The following is a 23161-nucleotide window of genomic DNA, read 5'->3' as shown; positions in this document are numbered from 1 at the left end:
TTGTTCAGCAGGTGGCTGAGTCCTCTCAGTATTAGCCTCTCATATTGTTTCCTCTTCCATCCTAATCCAGGCTTCTGACTTTGCATCTGGGATATTGTGCTATGTCCAGCTAATCTCCCTCTATTCAATCTCTCTCCCTCTTTTCATCCCTCCCTTCCTTAATATTTTATTTCTTTTCTCTCATTTAGAATAAAATTGAGTCCATACTATAATAATAATGTTAATAATAATAGCTTTCATTTAATGTCCATGTTTTAAGAAGCAGGCACTGGCTGGGACCTGTCCACTTATCCTTACTAATCCCTATGGATTTATCACCTCACGAGATACATGTTATTATCACAGTTTAACAGAGGAGGAAACTGGCCCTCAGAGATAGAATATGGCTTACCCAAGGCTGTGTATGTAGAAGCCTGTGCACTTCTGCTACTTTCTCCTTCCTTCTCTCTGTTAGGCACTGTGCTAGGTGCAGGATACAAGGATGAGCAAGGCCAAACATCAAGGCAGTACCCCTGTCTTCTTAGAGTGCGAGTGGAGAGGGAAGACAGGGAAAGAAAAAAGTACCAAGCAAGGTGATGAAGGCTACGATGCACATGTGTCCCCAGTGACAAGGGTCCAGAGCCAGGGAGCAACTAAGTCTGGCAGGGCCGGGAAGGCTTCTCACAGCAAGTGGGGCCTGAAGGGATTCTTGAAGGACAAGTAAGAGTTTTCCAAGAGGTCAAATTGGATGTAGGTGGGGGCAGGGGGCAGGACATTCCAGCAGAGAGAATAGCATGCTGTCCTGGATGAAGTGCAGGATGGGTATGGAGAAAGAGCAGGAAATGTAGCAGAAAAAGCCACAAAGGACTCCAACTCCATGGTAGTTTAGCCTTCATCTTTTAGGAGGGAGGTGTTGGGGGTCATCAGAGGCTTTTAGGCAGGAAAGTAACATGATTAGAATTCTGTTTTAGAAGGCTCACGTCATAAGCAATGCTGTCTGTGTTGAATATAAGGAACAGGCAGCCTTCTGTGCTGATTGGTTGGCTGGGAGAATGTCACTCAAGTACATCAGAGAGACCAGCGGAGGTAAAGCAGGTTTGGGCGTGTGTGTCAGTGTTAGCAAGAGGAATGGTAGAGGTGAGAAGGGGAAAGGTAGTAAGTTTGATGAGGTGGTAAGCATGATGAGCTTGACATTCTCATGGAGGTGGGTTAAGAAGCTGGATGGATGGGTCTACAGCTCAGAAGAGAGGGCTGGGGGAAGCCATGCAAATTCTACTCCCTTTTCAAATCCATTTAAACATGGTTCCCAAACTAATGCACGGCTCATATCAACATACTGAGAAAATACCTGAAATTGTTTCCCCAGCTCTGAAAGAACTATTCACACCTCGCCCATACATTTACAGCCATCCAAAGTAGAATCTAGACTGAGTCAGAATTGAGAGCAGATTATTTTGAGGGTTCAGTGGCAGAAGATGAAGAAAGGAAGTGATAACGTTTCTCAGCTGACTTCTCTGTTCATACTTCCTTCTTTAATTTTCCCTTGCCCCATCTTGGGGCAAAAAGCAGCTAACTTCTACTGCAGAAACAACATCCCTAGGCATGTGGCACTTCTTCTATTTCTCTTCTTTCCTTTCCAGTACTGTCTCTCACCTGCAGACTAAAATTCAACACGAACAGTCCAGTCATACAACTATATTTTATCATGGGCGTCCCTTGCTCAGGAATATGAAATAGCTCCCTACCACCTCTCTAATCAAGGTTGAATGCCTCACTCTGTCACCTAAAGCATCTTCTTCTCTGGGCCCTCCAGCTTGATTTCTCTATTTGATAAAATGCTGCCTCACGTTTATGGCGCATTTCCACCCCACGCTTTGTAATGATAGCACTCAGGTTCTGGCAAGTGCTGACCGGCAGAACTGTCTGTGATAATGGAAATATTCTCTATCTGTGTGTCCAGTACTGTAGCCAAAAAACACACAGGCTTACCAAGTATTTAAAACATGGTTAGTATGACAGAGAAAGTCAATTTTAACTTAATGTAACCTATTTAATTCATTTAAATGTACACAGCCACTCATGATTAGTGGCTACTATACTAGACAGTGCAGTGCTAGGGGCTTTCTCATCCTCTCTCTACTAGAGTAAGGTGAGGTTTCTAACCTCATTGAGGTCCTCATTTCTCACTCGCCCCGGGGTGTTCAGTAAACACTGAGCAACTGCCTTCCCACCTTCCCCCCTGCCGCCCTGGTCTGCCTGCAGCCCCCTCTCCAACCCTCAGCCTGGTTCAGGCCTCCTTCCTGAAGGGCTGGGAACGTGCACTCGGGGTACAATGACTGGCTCACAAGTGAAGCTTATCATGGTTATTATTTTCATTATGAGAAACAGCTCCATTAATAGTAACAGATCTCTTTGTTTACTTTATCCGGAACGAGTCACACCCACAAGGAAGAGAGACTGTTCAAAGAACCTAACAAGAAAAGTTAATCACAACCAAGACAAACTCAAGGCCCCCAGACTTTCTTCTCAGCTATTTTAATCATCTCATGCTAGGCCTGGCTGGTGAGCAACACTGTGGGCTAAGGAGGGAGATGGCTCTGCACATGGGATGGAAAGTGCCCCTGCTTAATCCCTAGCTCATCTGAGACCCCAGCTGTCTCCCTACCCCCAGGGTTTGGGCCTAATTCCAGCAGTGTGGAAGTTTGTACTGAGCTATCCCCACTCTCTAACTTGTAACAGGTGGCCCATTGCCCATAGTTATATCAAGTATGGTGGGATGTTAACAGGCACTGAAGAAACACTGGTTGGATGTAGAGTGAGTGGTATCATTTATGGATATAAAACATGACCAGGCAGAGCCTTGATCAGATTTAGGCAGACAAGGTGGTTGCCTTCTGCCACAAGGGCATCAAAGGTTTTCTTGGCCAGGTCTGGGAACATAAGATCCTCGCACTTATTCCTGCCTTTGCCAGGTCATTCTTGCAATGCACACGTGCTCCTAGGAGGGTTTTTTGTTTGTTTGTTTTTGTTATAGCTGTTTTTGCCACAACAAAGCATGAAACATTTCACAAAACTATGAACAAAATACCAGCAACTAATTTCTTCTATGCTGAGTGAATTCTCTCCAATCTGTAGTATCTTTTTTTCTTCTCCTAACCCCCTCCCACTTCTTCAATGCTGTTGGAGACTTTCAGTTTCACCTAACCCCCACTGTGGTCCTAACGATGTCTGTGGGCCTCTGGGGGTGGCCCAAGGGGCCTGAGTCCTTCTAGCCACCATGTGGCACCTCCCTGTTTTCCCCCACTCCTGAGTTGGCTCCATTTGATAGCATCACCCCAGAAGCCAAGTAAAGGTTCCTCATATGCCACTGCTAGAGGGGGGTCCTCCCTCTCATATCTGATGTTGCTTCAGTTGGATGATCACAAAAGCCACACTGGGATGGACTTCACTGAGGTTATTGAGGTGGGGGAGAATGCCTCTGCATCTGCTGGAATAAATCACTCTTTGATTTTCTCCAAAAGTTTTGCGTGTAAACTACCTTTTTCATTTTTACCTACTGTCTGCCCTCTTTCTAGGACAGATAAGAGTCCTTGCAAGGTACAGTCTCTGACTTACAGAGATACAGAGCTGTATACAGTCCATCAAATTTCCTCCTCCACATTGTAGTCTGCCAAAATCTTTCTGTAGTTCCCTTGGGATCATTTCCACAGCCTTAGAGCAAGTGATCAGCCCACAGTGGCTGCTCTTTAATTACAGATAGAAGGCCTTGAAGATCGCAAGTAACTGAGGAGCAAGATCTCAGATAAAGTTCTTAACTGGGCTGCTAAGACACCCTGATATAAAGCAAATCCTTTGTAAGCAAGCTACCAAATTGTCATCAAAATATCAAATTACCTTTTCTACATCTGAGTATAAGCACTCTTATGACGATGTCTGTCCAGTGGGATGCTGAATCAAATACTTCTTGCAACCTGGGATACAACCTAGTATGACCTCACCAGGTCGCTGGTGGGAGGTAAGAAGTGACTGCCAGATGGAAACAGGTATAAGGGTATATTACGGGAACTCAGACCCCTTGTGAGGGTCAAGGGAGCCCAGTTACAGTGGAGTCCTCTTCAGACAGCAATATTGGACAGAAGGGCGAAATGTGGAAATAGGGTGATAACTCTAGATACAATTGGAGATAGCTACAGAAAGACTCTGTAATACCATATAAAACTCCAGTGTTTGAAAGTATGCCATGACTATAAAGACTGAGAATCACAGGCGTAGAAAGAGATAGAAATAATGGAATCAGAAAGAATGAAATTCCGTCCTTTGCAGCAACATGGATGGAGCTGGAGGCTTTTTATCCTAACTAACTCAGAAACAGAAAATCAAATATCCCATGTTCTTATTTATAAGTGGGAGCTAAACAATAGGTATACATGGACATAAAGATGGGAATAATAGGCACTGAGGACTCCAAAAGTGGGGAAGGCAGGAGGGAGGTGAGGACTGAAAAATTACCTGTTGGTTACAATGTTCAATATTTGGGCGATGGGTACACTAGAAACCCAGTCCCCACCATTATGCAATGGAGTCATGTAACAAACCAGCATATGTACCCGCTGAATATATTTTTCAAAATCAATGAGGAGGTGTTGGCAATTTAATGCATTAAAGATAGGAAAGAAGAAAGAAAGGAAGCTTGATGATGGAATGACATTTTCAAGTGAAGAGGGAAGTTGAAGAAGCTCTCAGTGATGACCCCCATCCTTTTAGTAGGAAGTAAAGTCATCTGTTGATAAAAATAGTAAGAGTAGCATATACTTACCTTTGACCAGGGACTGTGCTAAGTGGTTTGCATATGTTTGTTTAATCTCTACAACAATTCCATAAACTAGGAAGTATTATTATCCTAATTTAGCAAGTGAGGAAGCCGAGGCTCAGAGAAGCATAATTTATCCACTGTCAAAAAGTCAGGAAATGTAGAACTAGTCTCCAATCAGGTGAAATGAAATGGGGTGAGAGTAGAGTTGATGGCTTAGTTTAGCTGTGTCGTGAGTGGTCCAGGGAGGGACAAAACCTGAAAAAGGGGGTTGGAAGATGAGGCCTTCCTCCAGCAACACTTGGCAGAAGTAGAGGGGTGCAGACACTGGGTATTAGCAAGTGTGGAGGGCAGCACAGTCCAAGGAGACAAGGGCATCCTTGAACTGGCTGGGAAAGAAGGAAGGTGGGGCTCAGAAGGAAGTGTTGAATGGGGACCAGGATGATGGATGGATCGCTGGGTAGGGAAGGAAAGGAGAGAGTGGCCCTGGGTGGGAGTTACCATGGAGACAAGATGTGGAGGTACAGGCTGCACTTAATCAAATGACAAGCAGACTTCCTGTGTGAAAATAAAAGCCAATTATACCATGCAGTAGGTTCAAGGGGCTCTGGCTTCAAATCCTGCTTCTGAGTTCTATTGGCAGTGACAACCTAACTAAAGGTAATGGGAAGGCAGCAGCAGCGAGCTGCTTGTACAGCATAAAGGGCTGGGATACTCTCCGTGGACAGGGGACAGAATGGCACTGGGCAGGAGAATTCAGAAGGTGCCAACTCCCTGCAGGCTGGCCCTGTGGCCGGGGGCTGGGGTTTGAGTGGGGTCCGCTGGAGGAGGCCCGCATTCGACAGCGAGGTCGGAGCTAGCACAGCTTGTGGCGTGTGGCCCCTCCTCTAGCCGGCCGCTGTGGAAGAGTGCCCGGGGCAGCTTCCGGCGGCCTCTGCAGCTGCGTGGGACTCACCCCGAGCCTTCAGAGTGAGGCATTATTTTCTCCTCTCTCTTGTCAGATACTGACTCCCACGCAGGAAAAAGGAAGCACCTTTTGTCAGATGCTGTGGCCACTTCCTCTTCAGAAGGCTCCAGCCAACCTTTCGCTTTGCAGAATGACGGGGCCCGCCGCGGTGCCGGACTGCCTGTGTACCAGGCCACTGGCCGCCGCCTGGGTTTTGTTCTTGGCCTGGCCCTGACTGGGAGCTGGCCCCTCGGCTGCTTCTCTGGCTCAGGGGGAACTTTCTCTGGCTCAGATCCGGACCCCTGAACTGGACCTGGCTGTCGTGCCCCCTTCGCTTCTCAGCCCCTCTGGGGTTCCTCCCTCCTCTCCGCCCACTCTTTGCTCACTGCCCCATGTCCCTCAGTCAGTCGGCCTGTCTTTTCCTCTCTATAGCTCGGTCAAGGAGTGTGATGACTGGCGAGCAGATGGCGGCCTTCCATCCATCGTCCACCCCCAACCCGCTGGAGAGGCCCATCAAGATGGGCTGGCTGAAGAAGCAGAGGTCCATCGTGAAGAACTGGCAGCAGAGGTACTTTGTGCTGAGGGCACAGCAGCTCTACTACTACAAGGATGAAGAGGACACGAAGCCCCAGGTACCAGCCAGGCTGTTTGTCCCGTTCATAAGGCACGGAGGAGGCGGGCCTGGAGTCCGCTGGGATTGCATTTAAACTCACAGGGGCCTTCTTAATAGGACCAGACACACCCGTTGGAAAGGAAATTGCTTTTTCCTTTATACCATTTTCTAGATACATAAACTGAGTTGCAAAGATGACAGAGTGGTCCTCTAGGAAGTCCCAGGATGGGCATTGTGGAGTTTCCTACACGTGGCTCTAAGTCAAGACCGGCAACAGGGTGGTGATGGTGGTGACACTCAGTCAAGGGTTCAGAGAAAGTGGATTTGGGTTCAGGAAAACCGATTGTGGGACTCATTGATTTGTTTGTTCAGTAAGTATTTACTGAGCATTTATTATATGCCAGACACTGTTCTAGGTACTTGAAATAAACTATGAGCAAAACAGATAAAAATCTCTACCACACACAACTTAGAATATGGAGGAAAAGACACATAAGCATAACAAATAAGAAAAGTATGTAATTTGTTAGGAAAAAGATTAGTTCTGTGAGGAAAAAATAGGATGAGCTAGCAGGTGTCAATAGTTAAGGGAAGATGTAATTTTTAAAAGGATGGTCAAATGACCTCATGAAGCAGGTGACACTGGGATCAAAACTACAGAGGAGAGGGAATAAGCTGGGTAGATCTCTGGGGGAAAGAGTGTTCCAGGCAGAGAGAGAACAGCTGGTGCCAAGGCCCCAAAGGGAGCATGTCTGGCCTGGATGGGGAATTGCAAGGAGGGCACTGTGGTAGGAGCAGAACTAGCAGGTAGGAATCAGAGGGGATGAGGTCTGAGAAGCCAGAGGGCAGTCAGGGGTCAGGGGCACAGACTGCTGGGGCACTGCAAGCCACTGTAAGGACCTGAGCATTCACACTGAGGGCCACAGGGAGGCATTGCAGGGCTCTGAGCAGAGAGTGACAGTTTTTGGTTTAAGTTGTAAAAAGACAGCTCTAGCTACTGTGCTCAAAAATAGAGCAGGGGGAAGACTCAAGTAATCTAGGTAAGGGGTTATGATGTTTAGGGGCTCAGTGGGAGTTGTGGGCTGGAGGAAAATGGTCAGCTTCTGGATATACTTTGAAAGTAGAGCAAACAGGATTTCCTGATGCAGTGGATAAGGCTGTGAGAATGGGCTTTAATCCTAAATCTTGGGCCTAGGTCTCTTCGGCCAACCTCATTGCTTTTCTGGCCATTGTGGTGTGCGAGAATAAAAGAGGATGCTCTGAACAATTACCCCAGGATCCCAGGTGCAAACTGGATGTCTCAGGACATCCAGCACAGCTGGTCACCCACCTAGAACTCATGTCTGTGGAGATGGAAGTATGGGCTTGGCCAGAAGGAGCTTATTCGGGAAGACTGACTCTAGAACCTTCTGGAGTCAGAACAAAATCCCGAGAAAGGTGAGGACAAGAAGTGTGTAGATATTGGGGGTGGATGGGACCAAAGTGAAAAGGTCATTTTGGAAGAGGACAGTTTTCTTTAAGGGCAGGCTTGAGAATCCATTACACATCAGCAGGACTCGGTTAACCAGTTCCTCCATTTAAGGGCTCTGAATTCTGAGTGTCTGTCACTGCAGAGGCCAGAGGAGGATCACAGGGATCCCACCACAGACTGGGCTCTTGCCTAGTGTTCTGTCCATGGTAACCAGCCTTCCTTCTCTTTATAAACACCCCAGACCTTATTAAAGCCAAGCAATTCCAGGCTAAGATAGTTGATGTCTTAAGGCGATGGAGGAAGCCTTCCTGTCTGCAGAGTGTAAGGGAGACGGCAGTAAGGTGTGGCCACCCCACATCAATGAAAGGGGCAGCTGAGTGTGTTTCCATGAAGTGTAGAGGGCGAGACGCACTTTATATCAAAGGACGTGTTCTTTCCTGGCTCCACCACTGTTTGGCCCTGTAATTATTTAATTTTTCGGAACCCCTCTTTATTCTTTTATAAAATCAGACAATACTACCTGGCCTGCATTTGTCACAGGATCAAATGATATAAAGCAGGTGTAAAAAACTGTTTTGTAAAAACATAAACTCATGTCAAAGGGTAAAATAAATATCTGAAGGCTCTTGCTTCTCCTCTTTACTTCTGGGAGGAAGAAACCCAAAGCCTTCTCAGGACTAAATTAGCCTGAGATAATTAGGTAACACTTCTAGGATGACAAGGATAATTTATTTTGAGGAGATCTATTGATGTAATACATCAGATCAATAGGTCAAGTAAGCAAAACCACACAACCCTTCAATAGATGGCTGAAAAATGCGTTGATAAAATCCAACACTCATTTCAGATATGAAAAATAGAAAAATAAAACCTTTAGGAATAAAATAATAATTTCTTAGAAAGAATAGTGTATTTTACTGCATGTTGATATGTATAGTTTCATTACAAAAGCTTTAAAAATTATTCACAATCCCATCAGTAAGAAATAGCCACCTACATCCCCTCTACTTTCAACCTTCCCTATACGTATGTATTTAGGAACTCATCTATTATAAATGCAAAATTAGTATAATAAATATTATTTGATGAAAAAATTAAAAATACTTCATGAATATTGGCCCCAACACTAAATATGACTCTATAATATAATTCTTAGTTATGTCAAAACAATCTATTATATGAATGCTCTATAATTTATTTAATTAATTGTCCACTGTTAGGAATTTGGGCTGATGTCTGTACTATTATCACAAGCAATAATTAAGTAGATTCCCCACAGCATTGTTTATATTAGTGATATGACAACAATGCCCAGTGGTAGGGGCTAACTTATATTAGGCTACATTTACATGTCTATACAATAAAATACAATTCAGACATTGATGCTCCTAATTAATACTTTTTGAAATAGAAAGATGTCCATAATATTGTCTTTGAAAAGCACTTTACAACAGAAGGTGATGTGTATACTAATCCCATTCTTGGAAAAAATATCATGAATCTGTATTTATAGAAAAAGGTCTAGAAAGACATACACCGAAGTGTTAACGGTGGTTATCTCTGAATACTGGGGTTACACATACAATTTTTAAAGTTTCTTTAAAAATATTTTTAAAATTTAAGTGTAATAGTTGTAAATTTAAAAAGAATGCACACAAACATCCTATCCCCCAAGATACCAAAAAACAGAAACATCACAAGAATCTTGGAAGCATCAGGCGTAAGGGCACTCACTTACACTGGTGATGTGTGGGTCGGTTGGTACAACCTTTCTAGAAAGTCATTTGGCCAGATTTACTAAACACAAAAAATTGTCATACCCTTAGACACAGTGATTCTGGGTCTGTGAAGTTCCAAAAGAAATAATAAGAATATTAAATGCTATTTATAATGAGAAACATTGGACCTAGCGTCTGACAAAGGAGAATGTAAATAAATTACGGAACTGTGTATGATAGACTTTCCTGTATGTGCTTTTGGGGAATCCTGTGGCCCTATAGAAGGCAGTCTGTGCATTTTTTCTTTGAGTTCTCAGAAAGATCCTGTCCGGTTTTAACAGTATAAGGCTGTGTAAGTCCATCAACTAGCTTTATATAAACCATTCTAGAAAGTTCTTTGTCAGGGAAATTGTTTCGAACAGAATCTCAGCTTATTGCCCTCAAGTTTCTGTTACAATGATGGCCTCAGACAATCCTAGTAGTAGGGTAGACCCGTGGTCCCATTGTCTCATCTGTCTGTTTTCCGAGGCATCGCCACAAGTGGTTGTCTATCAGCGGCGTGCCGGTAAATAGTTAACAATGGGCCCTCTGATGGGAGAGTTGATTGAAGTGCAACATTTGCTAATTTCTGTGCAGCAGATGCTCCCATCATGACTGATGCAAGCTACCAACGTGATATCACTGAACTCAGAGTTGAGAAGAGACATACTATAGAACCACATTGTATAGCATTTCCACCACACAGATAGAATAGATGGAAGTAACCACAACGGCAGAAATGATAGCAAAATATAGTAAAGAATCAGAAAGTTGTAAAATTTAAGTATCTTCACCTTTTTAGTAGAAAATATTTCATTGTAAGCTTATAGAATTTAAATTTTAGTAATAGCTGTATTTAAGTGGCTTAAAATGTAACAGTTAAGTTCTCATGAGCCAATATAAATATTTTGAAAAATGCTTTAACAAGGAGTTGGGCTAAAATGTAGTTCCACCTGAATTTATAATAGATTTAAAAGTTATAGCTAGAGAATTCTAGATATTCTGGCACCTCACTGCCATAGCTGTCTCCATTGCTTTACTGCTGAAGGACTTGTGGCCTCCTGCATAAACCTTTCTGTCCTTCCATCTTTATACAGAGTTCACCCCAGTCAACTTGCTAAGTACATGAAAGTGGCTCTGGGCAACTTGGGCCCTTCCCTTCCTCGAACAATTCTTCCTTCCCCATTAGTGTCCCCATCTTCACCCCTACTGGTGTCTCTTCCTCTTACTTGCCTTCCTCTTGCCATTTATGAAGTTCAAGGCTCTCATGCTGAGTGCGAGGAATTAGTCATTTACACCTTGGTGTGAACATGTTTAACTCTGATTGTTACTTCTCTCAGCAAGTGGGACTTGTAAGTGAAGCCTTATTTGTAATTCTGGAATCACACTGACTGAGGCTAGAATCATAGATTTCATATTATCTAGCTTTTGTGATCCTGGGTCAGCTAATTAACTTCTTTGAGCTTTGCTTCTTCCTTTCTCCAATGGGGGAGAATAAGAGTCCTTCCCTCCTAGACTTCTTATGAAGATTAGATGTGCTGATATATTCAGGGCAATTAGCATAGAGTTAGACACTTTAGGACTGCTCAATACATGGCATGTATATTTTTAGTATTTTATTGTTACGATTTCTAATGAAATGATTTTGGGTACCAAATGACAGTTCAGAGGGGTACTTAGGGGAGGCAGACACCTCTGCGATTGCCCTTTCCTTCTCTCCTTACCAGACAGTGCTCTGTCCTGTCTTAAAGCAACAAGGCCTTTTATTCTGGCACCATAACTCATCCAAAGTAGCTCAGCAGCACAACCTCAGGGTCGTTTTTTCTGAAGGCATTGATGTGATTTATTAAAGATGGTGAGGACCATGTAGGTGGAGGTTATTTTTAAATAATAAAATTAGAGGAATGTAGAGGAATTGCAGAATTCCATTTTCTAGACCGATTTGCTTTTTCTTCTCCTCCTTCCCCTTCCCCCTTCTCCCCTTCCTTGTCTTTCATCCTCATTCTCCTCCCATTTGTTCTTTCTCTTCTTCCTTCTCCTGCCCTTTCTGTTCCTTCCCCTCCTCCTCCTCTTCCTTTTTGTCTTGTTCTTTCTCAGTCTTAGGCATTTTTATTTCTAGATCCTCAAGACACATTTATTCTCTTAGGCTCCTGAGTGGATCTTACTTCTGAGATATCCTTAAGACTCTTTTGCCTTTATAGTGTTCTCTGCCACCAATCGTCTCCACCCGTACTTTGTTTTGAAATAAAGACATGTGTGTTTACTCAACTCAGAACCAGGCCTGCTACCTTCAACAGCCAGTGAGGTATAAATTTTGAATAACTAGATCCAGTGCACATTTAACTATCTCACTTTGTGCAGTCATTTAGACGTTCAAAGTGTCAATTTCCTCATCTGCAAAGTGGCAGTGATAAATCTTGCTGTGCTCTGGATATGGAGCTGTTGTGGGGGTCTAATGAATTATCTCAAGTGGGCCAGGCGAGGTGGCTCATGCCTGTAATCCCAGAACTTTGGGAGGCTGAGGTGGGCGGATCACGAGGTCAGGAGATCGAGACCATCCTGGCTAACACTGTGAAACCCCATCTCCACTAAAAAAAATACAAAAAATTAGCCAGACATGGTGGCAGGCGCCTGTAGTGCCAGATACTCGAGAGACTGAGACAGGAGAATCACTTGAACCAGGAGGCAGAGGTTGCAGTGAGCTGAGATCATGCCACTGCACTCCAGCCTGGGCAACAGAGCGAGACTCTATCTCAAAAAAAAAAAAAAAATTATCCCAAGTGAAATGCACTGTAAGTGATAAAGCACCATGCACACACATGGTGGAAGTGGCTTGTTTTTCTGATAATATATCCGTGTATAAGAGGTCACAAATCCTATTAAACCCTCAGTCACCCTTCATAGATCTGGGCTTGGTGGTGGGACCATTTCCCACCACCTCAGCTTTGATGGTGAAGAGCGCTGGCTTTGGACTGACTTCTGAGATCAACTACTATTCTGGCACTTACTAGCTCTATAACTTTGGGTAGATTACAGAAGCTTTCTGATCTCTTTTCCTCACCTATAAAATGTGCATAATGATACTTTGCTTGGAGGCCTGCTGGAAGGACTAAATGAATAATACATTCGAGGTGGTTAGTGAAGATGTAGGCACCTGCTACTCAATACCCCATCCCCTCAAATGGTGACCTGAGTGGTTCAGTCCTCCCTGAACCCCTCTGGCAGCCTGGCAGGCAGTATGGTCTCCCCAGCCTCAGCATTGCCTTCACAAAGACCAAGTGTCTCGTTTGACCATGCAGTTGGGTCCTTGGAAAAGTGGGAAGAGGCAAGTACTGGTGATGGAACTCTCTTAGCTTATTCTTATATCAGAACCTTGTCTTTCTCTGGGCATCTGGTTTGCTCTGGAATAGCTGCCCTTTAATTTGCCCGAGGCCTGAGCAGCTGAAGGGGCCCCATTAAAACTGGGAGGCTAGCTTCCCGTGTCCCTACCCTCCTACTCTCCACCCCATCCCATCATTATCCTATCTGTTCTCCAACTCAATTTTAGTTTATAGGCGTTAAATTGCTGCTTATCCTTAAGGCCTGACTTTTCATCTTTCAGGGCTGCATGCATCTACCAGGAAGTACAATCAAGGAGATCGCCACAAACCCAGAAGAAGCTGGGAAGTTTGTCTTTGAAATCATTCCAGGTAGGCCACAACAGGTAGGACAGAGGTGCAATGCAGAAGTAAAATTCCCGTTTTACTTTTGGATTCTAGAAGTCAAAGCTATATTTGGAGACTCATTCAACTAACTAACCAACCAGCCTATTGAGAACCCACAGTGGTTCTGTATACAGTTAATGAAGCTATTGCAGTTTATTAACTAGTATCAAGTGCTTGAATAATGCCCATGAAATAAGTAGGTAAGCATTTTGTTCAACTCTGTAAGCATTTCATGAGTGTGTGCTAGGAGCCAGGTACTGTACAAGGCACTGAGCCACTGACATGAAAAGTGCACCTTCTCTACTCACTAAAATGAACTCAGTCTAGAAGGTGAGTAGGTCATTAAATTTAACAGTTAAAATGTAAATGGAACCATGTGAAATTGCCATTTCGAAGGGTCAAAAATTATAAAAAGTCAACAGCCTCAGATGGTTCCACCCATTGCATCTCACCATTGCACACATGATTGGCACATTGGAGGGTGCCTCTTTCAAATCAAGAGTTTCCTTCCTCGAATGCATTTGGAACAAGGGGAGTTTGGGTCATGCTCCTGAATCTGCCATGCTGAGATGCTTCCACCCTTCTCCCTGTCTCTTGCTCCTATGCTAGCCCTAGCCCTGCCAGGGGCTCTGGGACTAGAGGTTAGTCTGACTGTGTAGCCTTGCTGCTACTGTTGTACTGACCACAGCAGGGGAGGCCACGTGGCCCCTGAGTGCCTCTTTTCTTCCCCCTCTCCTTCCCACTCACACAAGGTGACTGTGTGCTTAAGAAAGTTGATGGAGAAGGCAGCATAGCATAGAGGTTAGAAGTGTCCGGTCTGGAGCCAGCCTGCCCTGACCCTGGCACTATTTGTGTAAGAGGTTACTTAATTTCTCCTTGCCTCTGATTTTTTGTCTATAAAATGGGGATAATAATGATGATAGTGAGGATTAAATAAGGAAATCAATATGAAGCATTTGATACAGTGCATGTCATATCAGTGTTTGATATTTGGGAATAATCTAGAGATAATTATAATGCAGAAAAAAAATCCTAAACTTGACTATGACCATTTATAGAATACAAATAAAAAAATTTTTAAGTTCCTAGATGGTCCCCTCATGGGCACTGTCTTGCTTGTTTTTTTTTGTTTTGTTTTGTTTTTGTTTTTGTTTTTTTGAAGTGGGGACAGAGTCTTGCTCTGTTGCCCTGGCTGGAGGGCAGTGGTGCGATCTGGGCTCACTGCAGCCTCTGCCTCCCCAGTTCAAGCAATTCTCCTGCCTCAGCCTCCCGAGTAGCTGGAACTAGAGGTGCATGCCATTATGCCCAGTTAATTTTTGTATTTTTAGTAGAGACAGGGATTCATGTGTTGGCCAGGCTGCTCTCAAACTCCTGACCTCAGGCAATCCACCTGCTTCAGCCTCCTGAAGTGCTGGGATTACAGATGTGAGACACTGTTCCCATCCTCCCTTGCTTTTTAATCTGAAGGTCTATCTTCCTCTCTTTCTCTTCAGAGGAAAAGCAGGAAAGCCTGCTTTTTCAGTCTCTCCTCACTAGGAATAGCTCTCTCCCTTTCCACAAAGGTTATTCTGTTCTTAGGATGCCTCTCCCAGTGCAATTCATGGGACACAACCATCCATGGTAACATGTGTGTCCTAAAGCCTGGGTTTTCAATCTAGAGTAACCCTACTGAGAGATCCAGCTGAAGATTCACTGTGGGCTTTGCACCAAAAATACCTACTCTTCAAATTGCTATACCAGTGCAGGAGGAAGATTTGTTCTCTCATTATCATTCATGTTCGCAACAGTCTCCTGGCCTGCTAGAGGAATTCTCAGATTCTTTTTCTCTCTCTCTCTCTCTCTCTCTCTTTTTTTTTTTTTTTTAAACAGAGTATTGCTCTGTCGCCCAGGCCGGAGTGCAGTGGTGCAATCTTGGCTCACTGCAAGCTCCGCCTCCCGGGTTCATGCCATGCTCCTGCCTCAGCCTCCCCAGCAGCTGGGACTACAGGTGCACACTGCCACGCCAGGATAAATTTTTGTATTTTTAGTAGATACGGGGTTTCGCCGTGTTAGCCAGGATGGTCTCCATCTCCTGACCTTGTGATCCACCTGCCTCAGCCTCCCAGAGTGTTGGGATTACAAGCGTGAGCCACCACACCCGGCCTCTCTCTCTCTCTTACACACACACACACACCTCACACACATCTCATAAGGACAAATAATTCTAAAGTAATAATAAGATAGGAAACCATTTTCATAAAGATACCATCATCTTCCAAGGTTCCACCCAACCCTAAAGTGAGACATCCTTCATGTTATAACAGAGAATTTTGAGTTCCTCTTTTTATCATCTTCTTTTGCAAGATGATTCTCCGCAGCTAATGCTGGTATAAGAAATGGGCTTCCTAGATAGGATCCTCTCTCTGTGATCACCAGTTTTATTTGCACAAACACCACACAGAAACTTTTAATTGTAGTCATGCTAGTTTTTTTTTTTTTTTTTAATTGAGGGCAGGCAACAATTTAGGGTAGGCTTCCCTCTCGCTACTGACCTTTCATAGAATAACTATCTATTCTCCTCCCACCCCAGGGAATCACTAGGGATAAGAGGTTGTTCCTTCTGTTGCATATGCTATCTCATTTAGTTCTCATACCACTTTATGATCTGTTGTCACTCATTTATACAACAACTTCATTGAGCATCTCCTATGAGCCAAGTACTATTGCAGGACTGGGAATGTGGCAAAGAACTAAGCAGCCTGCATGCACCTTATGTGGGAAGAGACTAGCAGCAAACCAAATATATGGGCAAATTATGTAGTTTTTCTGATAGGATAACAATTATGGGGAAAATTAAACCAAAGAGAGAGAAGGTGCTGGCTGAGACGGTTGACTGGTTATTGTGAACAGAGCCGGCAGAGTTTGTGTCATTAAGAAGGTAACCTTTGGGCACAGATCTGAAGGCAATGAGGGAGTCAGCTAAGAGCACAGCTGGAGGAAGAGCATTCCAGGAAGTGGAAATTGCCAGTGCAAAGTCTCTGAGTCTATTTCATATGTTCAAGGAAGGTCAAGGAGGCCAGTGTGGTTAGAGTGAAGTGATGGCAGGAGACAAAAATAGGACATTTGCTCAGGGGTGGGCACAGATTTCATAGACAGTTGTAGGCAATGTGAGAACTTTAGCTTTTCTGCTAGAAGGATGGGAAGCCACTGGAACGTTTTGAGCAGAGGTGTGACATGACATAACTCATGTTTTAAAATTCTTTTGAATTGAAAATAAAAGTAAGTAGTGGGGGCAAGGGCAGAGCAAGGAGGTTAGTGAGGAGGCTTTTGCAAGAATCCAAGTCAGAGATAGCAATGATGAAGGGCTGTGAAGTAGGCAATTTCTGATCACATTTTGAAGGTAGGGAGGGCTTCATTTGCTGATTAATTGGATGTGGGAAAAAGAAATCAACATTGACTCCAAAGTTTTGGCCTAAACAGTGGAAAATATGGATTTGCTGAGATTTGTGCATGTAGCAAGTTTTTTCAGGGTATGGGGGGTAAGGGCATCAGTTTTGGACATATTAAATAATATCTCCATTGCACCTGTAAGGAAACTATTGCTCAAGACAATTTAGCTACTGCAGTGATGGAGGTAAGAACAAGATATTAAGGGATAATAGAATAAGGACTCTCCACTCAACTTGGAGTAGGGGGAAGAAAGGTCCCTAAAAAAGGTAACATTTGAGTTGGGTTTTAAAGAATGGACAGGAGTTCCTCAGGCAGATTAAGAAAAGAAGAGATGTCCATTTCCAACAAGAGAAACAGCCCAATGGGTAACACATGTCGAACAAGCTGTGTTTAAGTCAGATAAATTGTGCCTGAGGTCAGAGTTGCTGTTCATGAGCTTTGTATTAATGTCAGTCAATTCCTCTTAATGAAAGTCTGTCCTAGCACCCCAATTATGCCCAAATACAACAGAAACCTTTCCAACCCCCTTTGGTTCTTGTCTCTTGGACCTATCTTAATATCATCAAGCTTCACATTATTTCACTCTTTGCTACAATCTGATTCTCAATCATCCTGTCATCAGGTCATCAGCTCTCCTAACCAGAAGAATTAGTCCATGGAAGTCCTCTTCATTCAGGAACATCTTGAGACCTGGGTGTTTCCCAGTGGGGTTGCTCATGACAGAACAAAAGGACCTCCCAGGACTCAGGGTAAACTGAGAAGGCATGTTTTAACAACATATTGACTGGAGTTGAGGCATGGTGGAGAGAGAGGGGGAAAAGACACCAGATAAATTTTGTCCAAGGTCACATTTAGAAGCAATATGGGCCAGTGGAATCTTTCATGGGAGTAAGGAGACCGACAGACCTGCCCTGCATTTGGCAGCAACTCACTGGATACTGATGGACTGGTGCTTTTGCATCCCTGGGATTCAGTTCTATTATCTATAAAATGGAAATAATACTAACTCCTTATTCTATTTCAAAGGGATATTGCAATTCCTGGAGGGTCTTTTCATTCTTCCCTGAGTATTTTTAACTTATCATTTTACTTCTGAAAACATCCAGTTCTCAGGATACTCTCAATGCCTAGGGTTTTAATGGACTGAGCCTTCCAGTCAGAAAAGCTGATGACCCAATGACAAGATGGATTCAGAATCAGGTTATCCCAAAGGGTGAAGGAAGGTGAGGCTCAGTGATGTTAAGATAGGTCCAAGAGACCAGAACCAAAGGTGATTTGAAAGTCTTTTCCTGCCCTGCAGGGAAATACAGGTTTAGGCACAACTACTCAGCTAGAACAAGCTCTCTGAGGGAGATGGCCTGCCATTGTGAGAAGAATGGGTTGATGCTTACAAAGGCACTTTGAAATTTAATAGTATCCCATAATTGAAAGGGATCACTATTATTTTCTTGTCCCTGCTAAGACCTTTTTATTTTAACCAACTAAAGAAAATCCCAACTTTGAGGATTTCCATTTGCAAGCAGGTCCATGGATGAAGTTAGAGTTCAAGTCTCAGATCTGACTAACTTCATGGTCTAAGACCTGTATTTGATACTCTTCTTTTCCCTCTCTTGCTTCTTTCTCCCTAGTTTTCACTTTCCCACATTCTTTCCCTTCATCTCCTTCTCCCTGCTCTCTGTTGCCTTCAATTTCTCCCACCTTTTTTGTCCATTTGAGAACACCAACCGAGGAAACACTACACCTATCTATAATCTTAGGTTTGAAGTGAAAATGGTAAAGAAAGTTCTAACAAGTTTCATGTATCCATTAACTGAGTATTGAGAACCTACATTTGCAAGGTCTTGTGTGGTCAGGAGAGCAGAAATATGAACACCAAGCACGAATTTTATGAAAAAAGCATACATGTACTCACTGTCACTCCCACCTGAGGTTGTCATCTCCTACCCTACCCCCGCAACTGAGCTCAAGGCTAGCTTAGGAAAGTATCCGTGACTGGCGTGATGATCTAAGGTCTTCTAACTTTTATGGGCTGAATTGTCTCCTCCATGCTGAAACTGCACCACGAACTTCCTTTTCCTTTTGGCAGGAAATGACTTCTGTCCTCTTAATGAAAGCAGCCCTCAGCCCCAGCTACGCCAATTGCAAACCATTGTGTTCAATGATTTGTCTGTAGAGTTAGAGCTTCAGCAAAAACAGTAAGAGTGCCCGGATATCCAGGTCCACTGAGGATAATTAGACAACACATTTGTGTTGTTTGGCTGGTAGTGATTCACTGAACCAAGAAATCAATTGAGATCTTGTTCCCTTCCCTTCCCCTTGCTCTCATACCCTTATCACTCTAAGACCTTCACAAGTGCTACTTCTTCCTCCAGCCTCATGGGACCAGAATCGCATGGGACAGGACTCCTATGTCCTCATGGCCAGCTCCCAGGCAGAGATGGAGGAGTGGGTTAAATTCCTCAGGAGAGTTGCTGGCACACCCTGTGGAGGTAAGGACCCCTGCAGGCTTTCCTGGGCAGGTGCCTATGACATCTCAGGGAGTAGGAAGTAGCTCCAGATGTGATAGCTCCTTGAGCAGTGCTCAAGGGAGACAACCAGAAAACAGTTATCTGCATGCCCATGGCCAAGTCCTCTGTCAAATGTGGAGGAAAAGTGGGCTCAGAGCTTCTAGCTTCCCACCCCCTGCACCACCCGGGTCATCTCAAAGAGCCATCTCCAAATTAACTGGACAGAAGGCAAGTCTTTTGCACTGAGTAAATGTGTATGATATCCGGAGGTAGTCCTTTCTCCTCTCTGGGTCAAAGTACTCTCATCTGTAAAATGAATGGGTTGGATGAGCTGACCCTGCGTCCCCAGCAGCACTGGCTCACGCAGCACCACGAGTCGGCCTGGTTCTGGGAACTGATGGCAAGAGCTATGCTGAAAGCATAAGTTAGGCTACGTAAGTCAGCGCAGGAAAATAAAGCTGCTGTCCAAAAGAAGGATGATCAGACTGGGGAAATGTTCAGGAATTGTGTCTCAAGTCTTGCAGGTGTACAGTGAATTCAGCATTCAACACTTTTCTGGGTTTCACAACTCAAGAATTAGAGCTCTCTGGGAATCCTGGTGATGTTTCCACATTTGAGGAGGGTCCTGACTAAAGAAAACAGATGCAAAAACCATCTGAAATTAACAAACATATGAATCTAGTATGTTTCCCTCCTTTTACAAAAATATGAAAAAAACTGACAGTTCTCAAGTTAACATTTTCCTTCAACTTTTTAGGAGCACGCCTACTTGTGTCAACTCCAGATAACCTTAAGTATATAATTATGTATTGACTGTGTGGTCTGTTATTTTGGAAATCATTTAGGGAGGCTTTCATAGTTTGAATATTAAATATTTATTTCATTGGCCAACAGCTTATTTCAGAAATTTCAAGAATACCACAATAATTTTGTGGAGAGTAAAGAAAAAATACTCCACCAGAGGCATTTTTGTGTTTTGCTTTCATTTGCTCTTTACATCTACACACTTTTTTCAGAATGACACACTTAAAATTTATATGCAATTTAGTACCTTTGATTTTATGGCTTAATCATTTTCCCCAAGTTGCTATGGAATGTTAATTGATACATGTCAGAGTTTATTTGGTTACAAATAGAAATTGTATCCAATGATGTTAAACAACCAAGAGAGATTTGCTGGTTAAACACATTAGCTTCTCAAAGAAACCAAGAGCAGGAGCTACCAAGAGGTTTTATAAGAGTCTGGGACCAAGAAAGGGGACATTAGCATTGATTTTACCCTGTCTGTTTCTCTGGGAGCACATGACCTGCAGGTACGTAATTAGCCAACATGCTGGAAGATCTTAGCTGTGACCATCCTTATTGTGCTGGATTATGAGATTGTGAGCCACCCTTTTCTGTTTTCTCCAGTCCAGTGTTTTAAGCTATCTGCATAGACAAGGGTAGTGGATGTTGCCTAATCATGCACCTGCTCTCTGAGTCAAAATGGTATCCGTGTACTTTCACTAGGTTCTGTGACTACTGTGATGCTTGACTGAGCCTTGCCATAGTGAACTGCTGTACTCTGTCATGATACACATGGGGATTTCACCCTCGCCGCACCCCAAGACCACTACCTGAGGAGCAAGTCAAGCATAAGTCCTGTAGGCGGTGGAAAGTCCAGAGAAGGGGAAATCAGAGTGCAACACCACTTACTTTTCAAAGAACAGTGTTGCCTCTGATGCAGCATCTCAGATTATTATTATTATTATTATTTTTGAGATGGAGTCTCATTCTGTCTCCCAGACTGGAGTGCAGTGGCACGATCTCGGCTCACTGCAACCTCCCTGCCTCCCGGGTTTGAGCGATTCTCCTACCTCAGCCTTCTGAGCTGCTGGGATTACAGGCACGTGCCACCACACTCAGCTAATTTTTGTATATTTAGTAAAGATGGAGTTTCACCTTGTTTTGGCCAGGCTGGCCTCCAACTCCCGACCTTAGGCGATCCACCCGCCTCGGCTTCCCAAAGTGCTGGGATTATAGGCATGAGCCACTGTGCCCAGCCGTATTTAAAGTTACTATCCAAAATCATAGATCCCAGAACGTGAGGGCATTTTTAAGACAGTATATAGTCTCATTTGAGGCCACTGGGCAAATCAGAAATGTGTTCTTACTATTTGTAAGTCAGGGATGTTGGTCTTAAAGGGACAAACGACCTGTCCCATGGGTCCGCTCCTTTGCCACAGCACATTGCCACTTGGAAAGAACCTCTAACATGGGTTGACTAGATGGTCATGCCTCCCAAATACTGTGAAGTCACTGAGACATGTTGCTGCCACCTCTTTCTAGCCCTTTGTGAAATTATCTATGGCCTTTTCCACCCAGAGCCTGCTCCCTTCCCACCACCTTCATCACTACCAACCCGACGGAGATGGAATCCTTTCTTGTCAAATTACAGCACTAGCCTTGAAACTCATCTCCACATGTTCACCCCCACCTTCTTACAAAATGTTTTCAACAGAGTGGCCAGAGTGAGCCCGTTAAACCTGTCATATCAAGATTCCTCTCAGTTCAGCATTCTCCAATAGCTTCCTTTCTCACTCAGAGTAAAAGTCAAAGCCTTATAATGATCTTATAGTGCACAGTCTGCCCGCCGCCCCCACTCCCGCATTTCCCCTCTGACCTTGTTTTCTAGAACCCTCTTTTATGCTCATTTCATTCTAGCTTCACCAGCCCCCTCAAACATCCTACCTGTGTTCCTGCCTTCAGGTCCTTGCACTTGCTGTTTCCTTTGCCTGGAATCCTCTTTCCCCAGGCAGCTGCATGGCTTGGTCCCTTACTGTCTTCAAGTCTTTGCTCAAACATCACCTCAGTAAGCCTTCCTCTATCATTCTGTTTAACACTGAATCCCTTCCTTACCCCTCAGTTCTGCCTTGCTTTGCTCCTTGGCACATACCCTCTTCTAATGTGCTAAATATTTTACTCGTTTGTTTTGTTCCTAGCTAGACTCCCCTCACTGGAAGGAGAGCTTCAATCTACTTGGCAGGAATTGTTTTTCTCTTTTTTTGTACAGTACCATATACCAGAATCTAAACAGTGCTCAATAGAGCTTTATTAATCTAATAGGTGAAAGAATGACGTCATTTTCCCATAGCAGCACTATGTTCTGCTCCCTCAGTAGGCTCTCCTCTGTTAGATGATGATCAACTTATCTGAGAAGTTATTCAGTAAATGGGTTGTACCCTCTAGAATTATACTATCTTTCTCCAAGTATGTCAGTAGTGAGTCTTGGTGAAGCTCTTTATGGTACAAAGACCCCCCTTGGAGAATCTGATGAAAGCTATAGAAACTCTCCCCAGAAAAATACCTAGACACAAACAATTTTGCTTTTGACAGCAAAATATTTTCAGACACCTGTAGCTCATCTGTACACCCTAGGGAATGAATCCCAATTTTAAATTTTAGAAGTTACTCTGGTGACAGTTGTGCAGAGCTGATACCTCTTCTGGCTTGCATCCCCTTTTGGGCTTCTTTTCTCCCTTGACTGGAGAGATGGTCTACATGGTCTTCGTGGCATTCCCAACTTCTTCCTCAGGGCTTCTCCTGCCTGTAGCTGGCTCTGAGTGTTCCTCTCACCTTACAGGGCAGCACACTGGTGTTTCAGCCTTTTTCTTATCAGTGGGCTAATTTCTTGCCACCCTTTCCTAAGGGTTTGTGACTTCTGAAAACTCATTCTCAGCTTACTCTTGCCCATTTCCTCCAAACTACTCCCTCCTTTTAGTAAGACAGGCATGCCTTCTCTGGATCTCCACACTGAAACCTGGTCCTTGTCCCATCTCCAGGGAGCAAGGAGTCCAAATTGCAAATCGTCACTCTGTCCAGACCTGCTTTTGTCCTGTTCCTCCGGAGATGAGTCATCTGAGGTTTTGCTCAGGCTATTGCTGAGCCAGGAAACAATGCATTACA

General features: G+C 43.9%; 1 protein-coding gene across 9 annotated transcripts in view; it reads left to right on the top strand.

Annotated features, from left to right (window-relative positions):
- The window catches only part of ARHGAP25 (Rho GTPase activating protein 25), a 90699-nt gene that overhangs the window by 32863 nt on the left and 34675 nt on the right, over nt 1-23161 (top strand). For 3 of the 9 annotated variants that reach the window (XM_005575696.4, XM_065527007.1, XM_065527008.1), the window contains 3 exons: nt 6168-6367; nt 13178-13265; nt 19082-19198. In XM_005575696.4, the coding sequence (XP_005575753.1) occupies nt 6168-6367; nt 13178-13265; nt 19082-19198 (405 nt within the window). Of the gene's footprint in view, nt 1-5351; nt 5450-5703; nt 5759-6167; nt 6368-13177; nt 13266-19081; nt 19199-23161 lie in introns of those variants that run through there. The other 6 variants (XM_005575698.4, XM_074011628.1, XM_045369176.2 and 3 more) reach the window with 5 other exon arrangements.

Source organism: Macaca fascicularis, chromosome 13, assembly GCF_037993035.2.
Source record: "Macaca fascicularis isolate 582-1 chromosome 13, T2T-MFA8v1.1".
NCBI lineage: Eukaryota > Metazoa > Chordata > Mammalia > Primates > Cercopithecidae > Macaca > Macaca fascicularis.
This window is presented reverse-complemented; position numbering and strand designations above follow the sequence as displayed.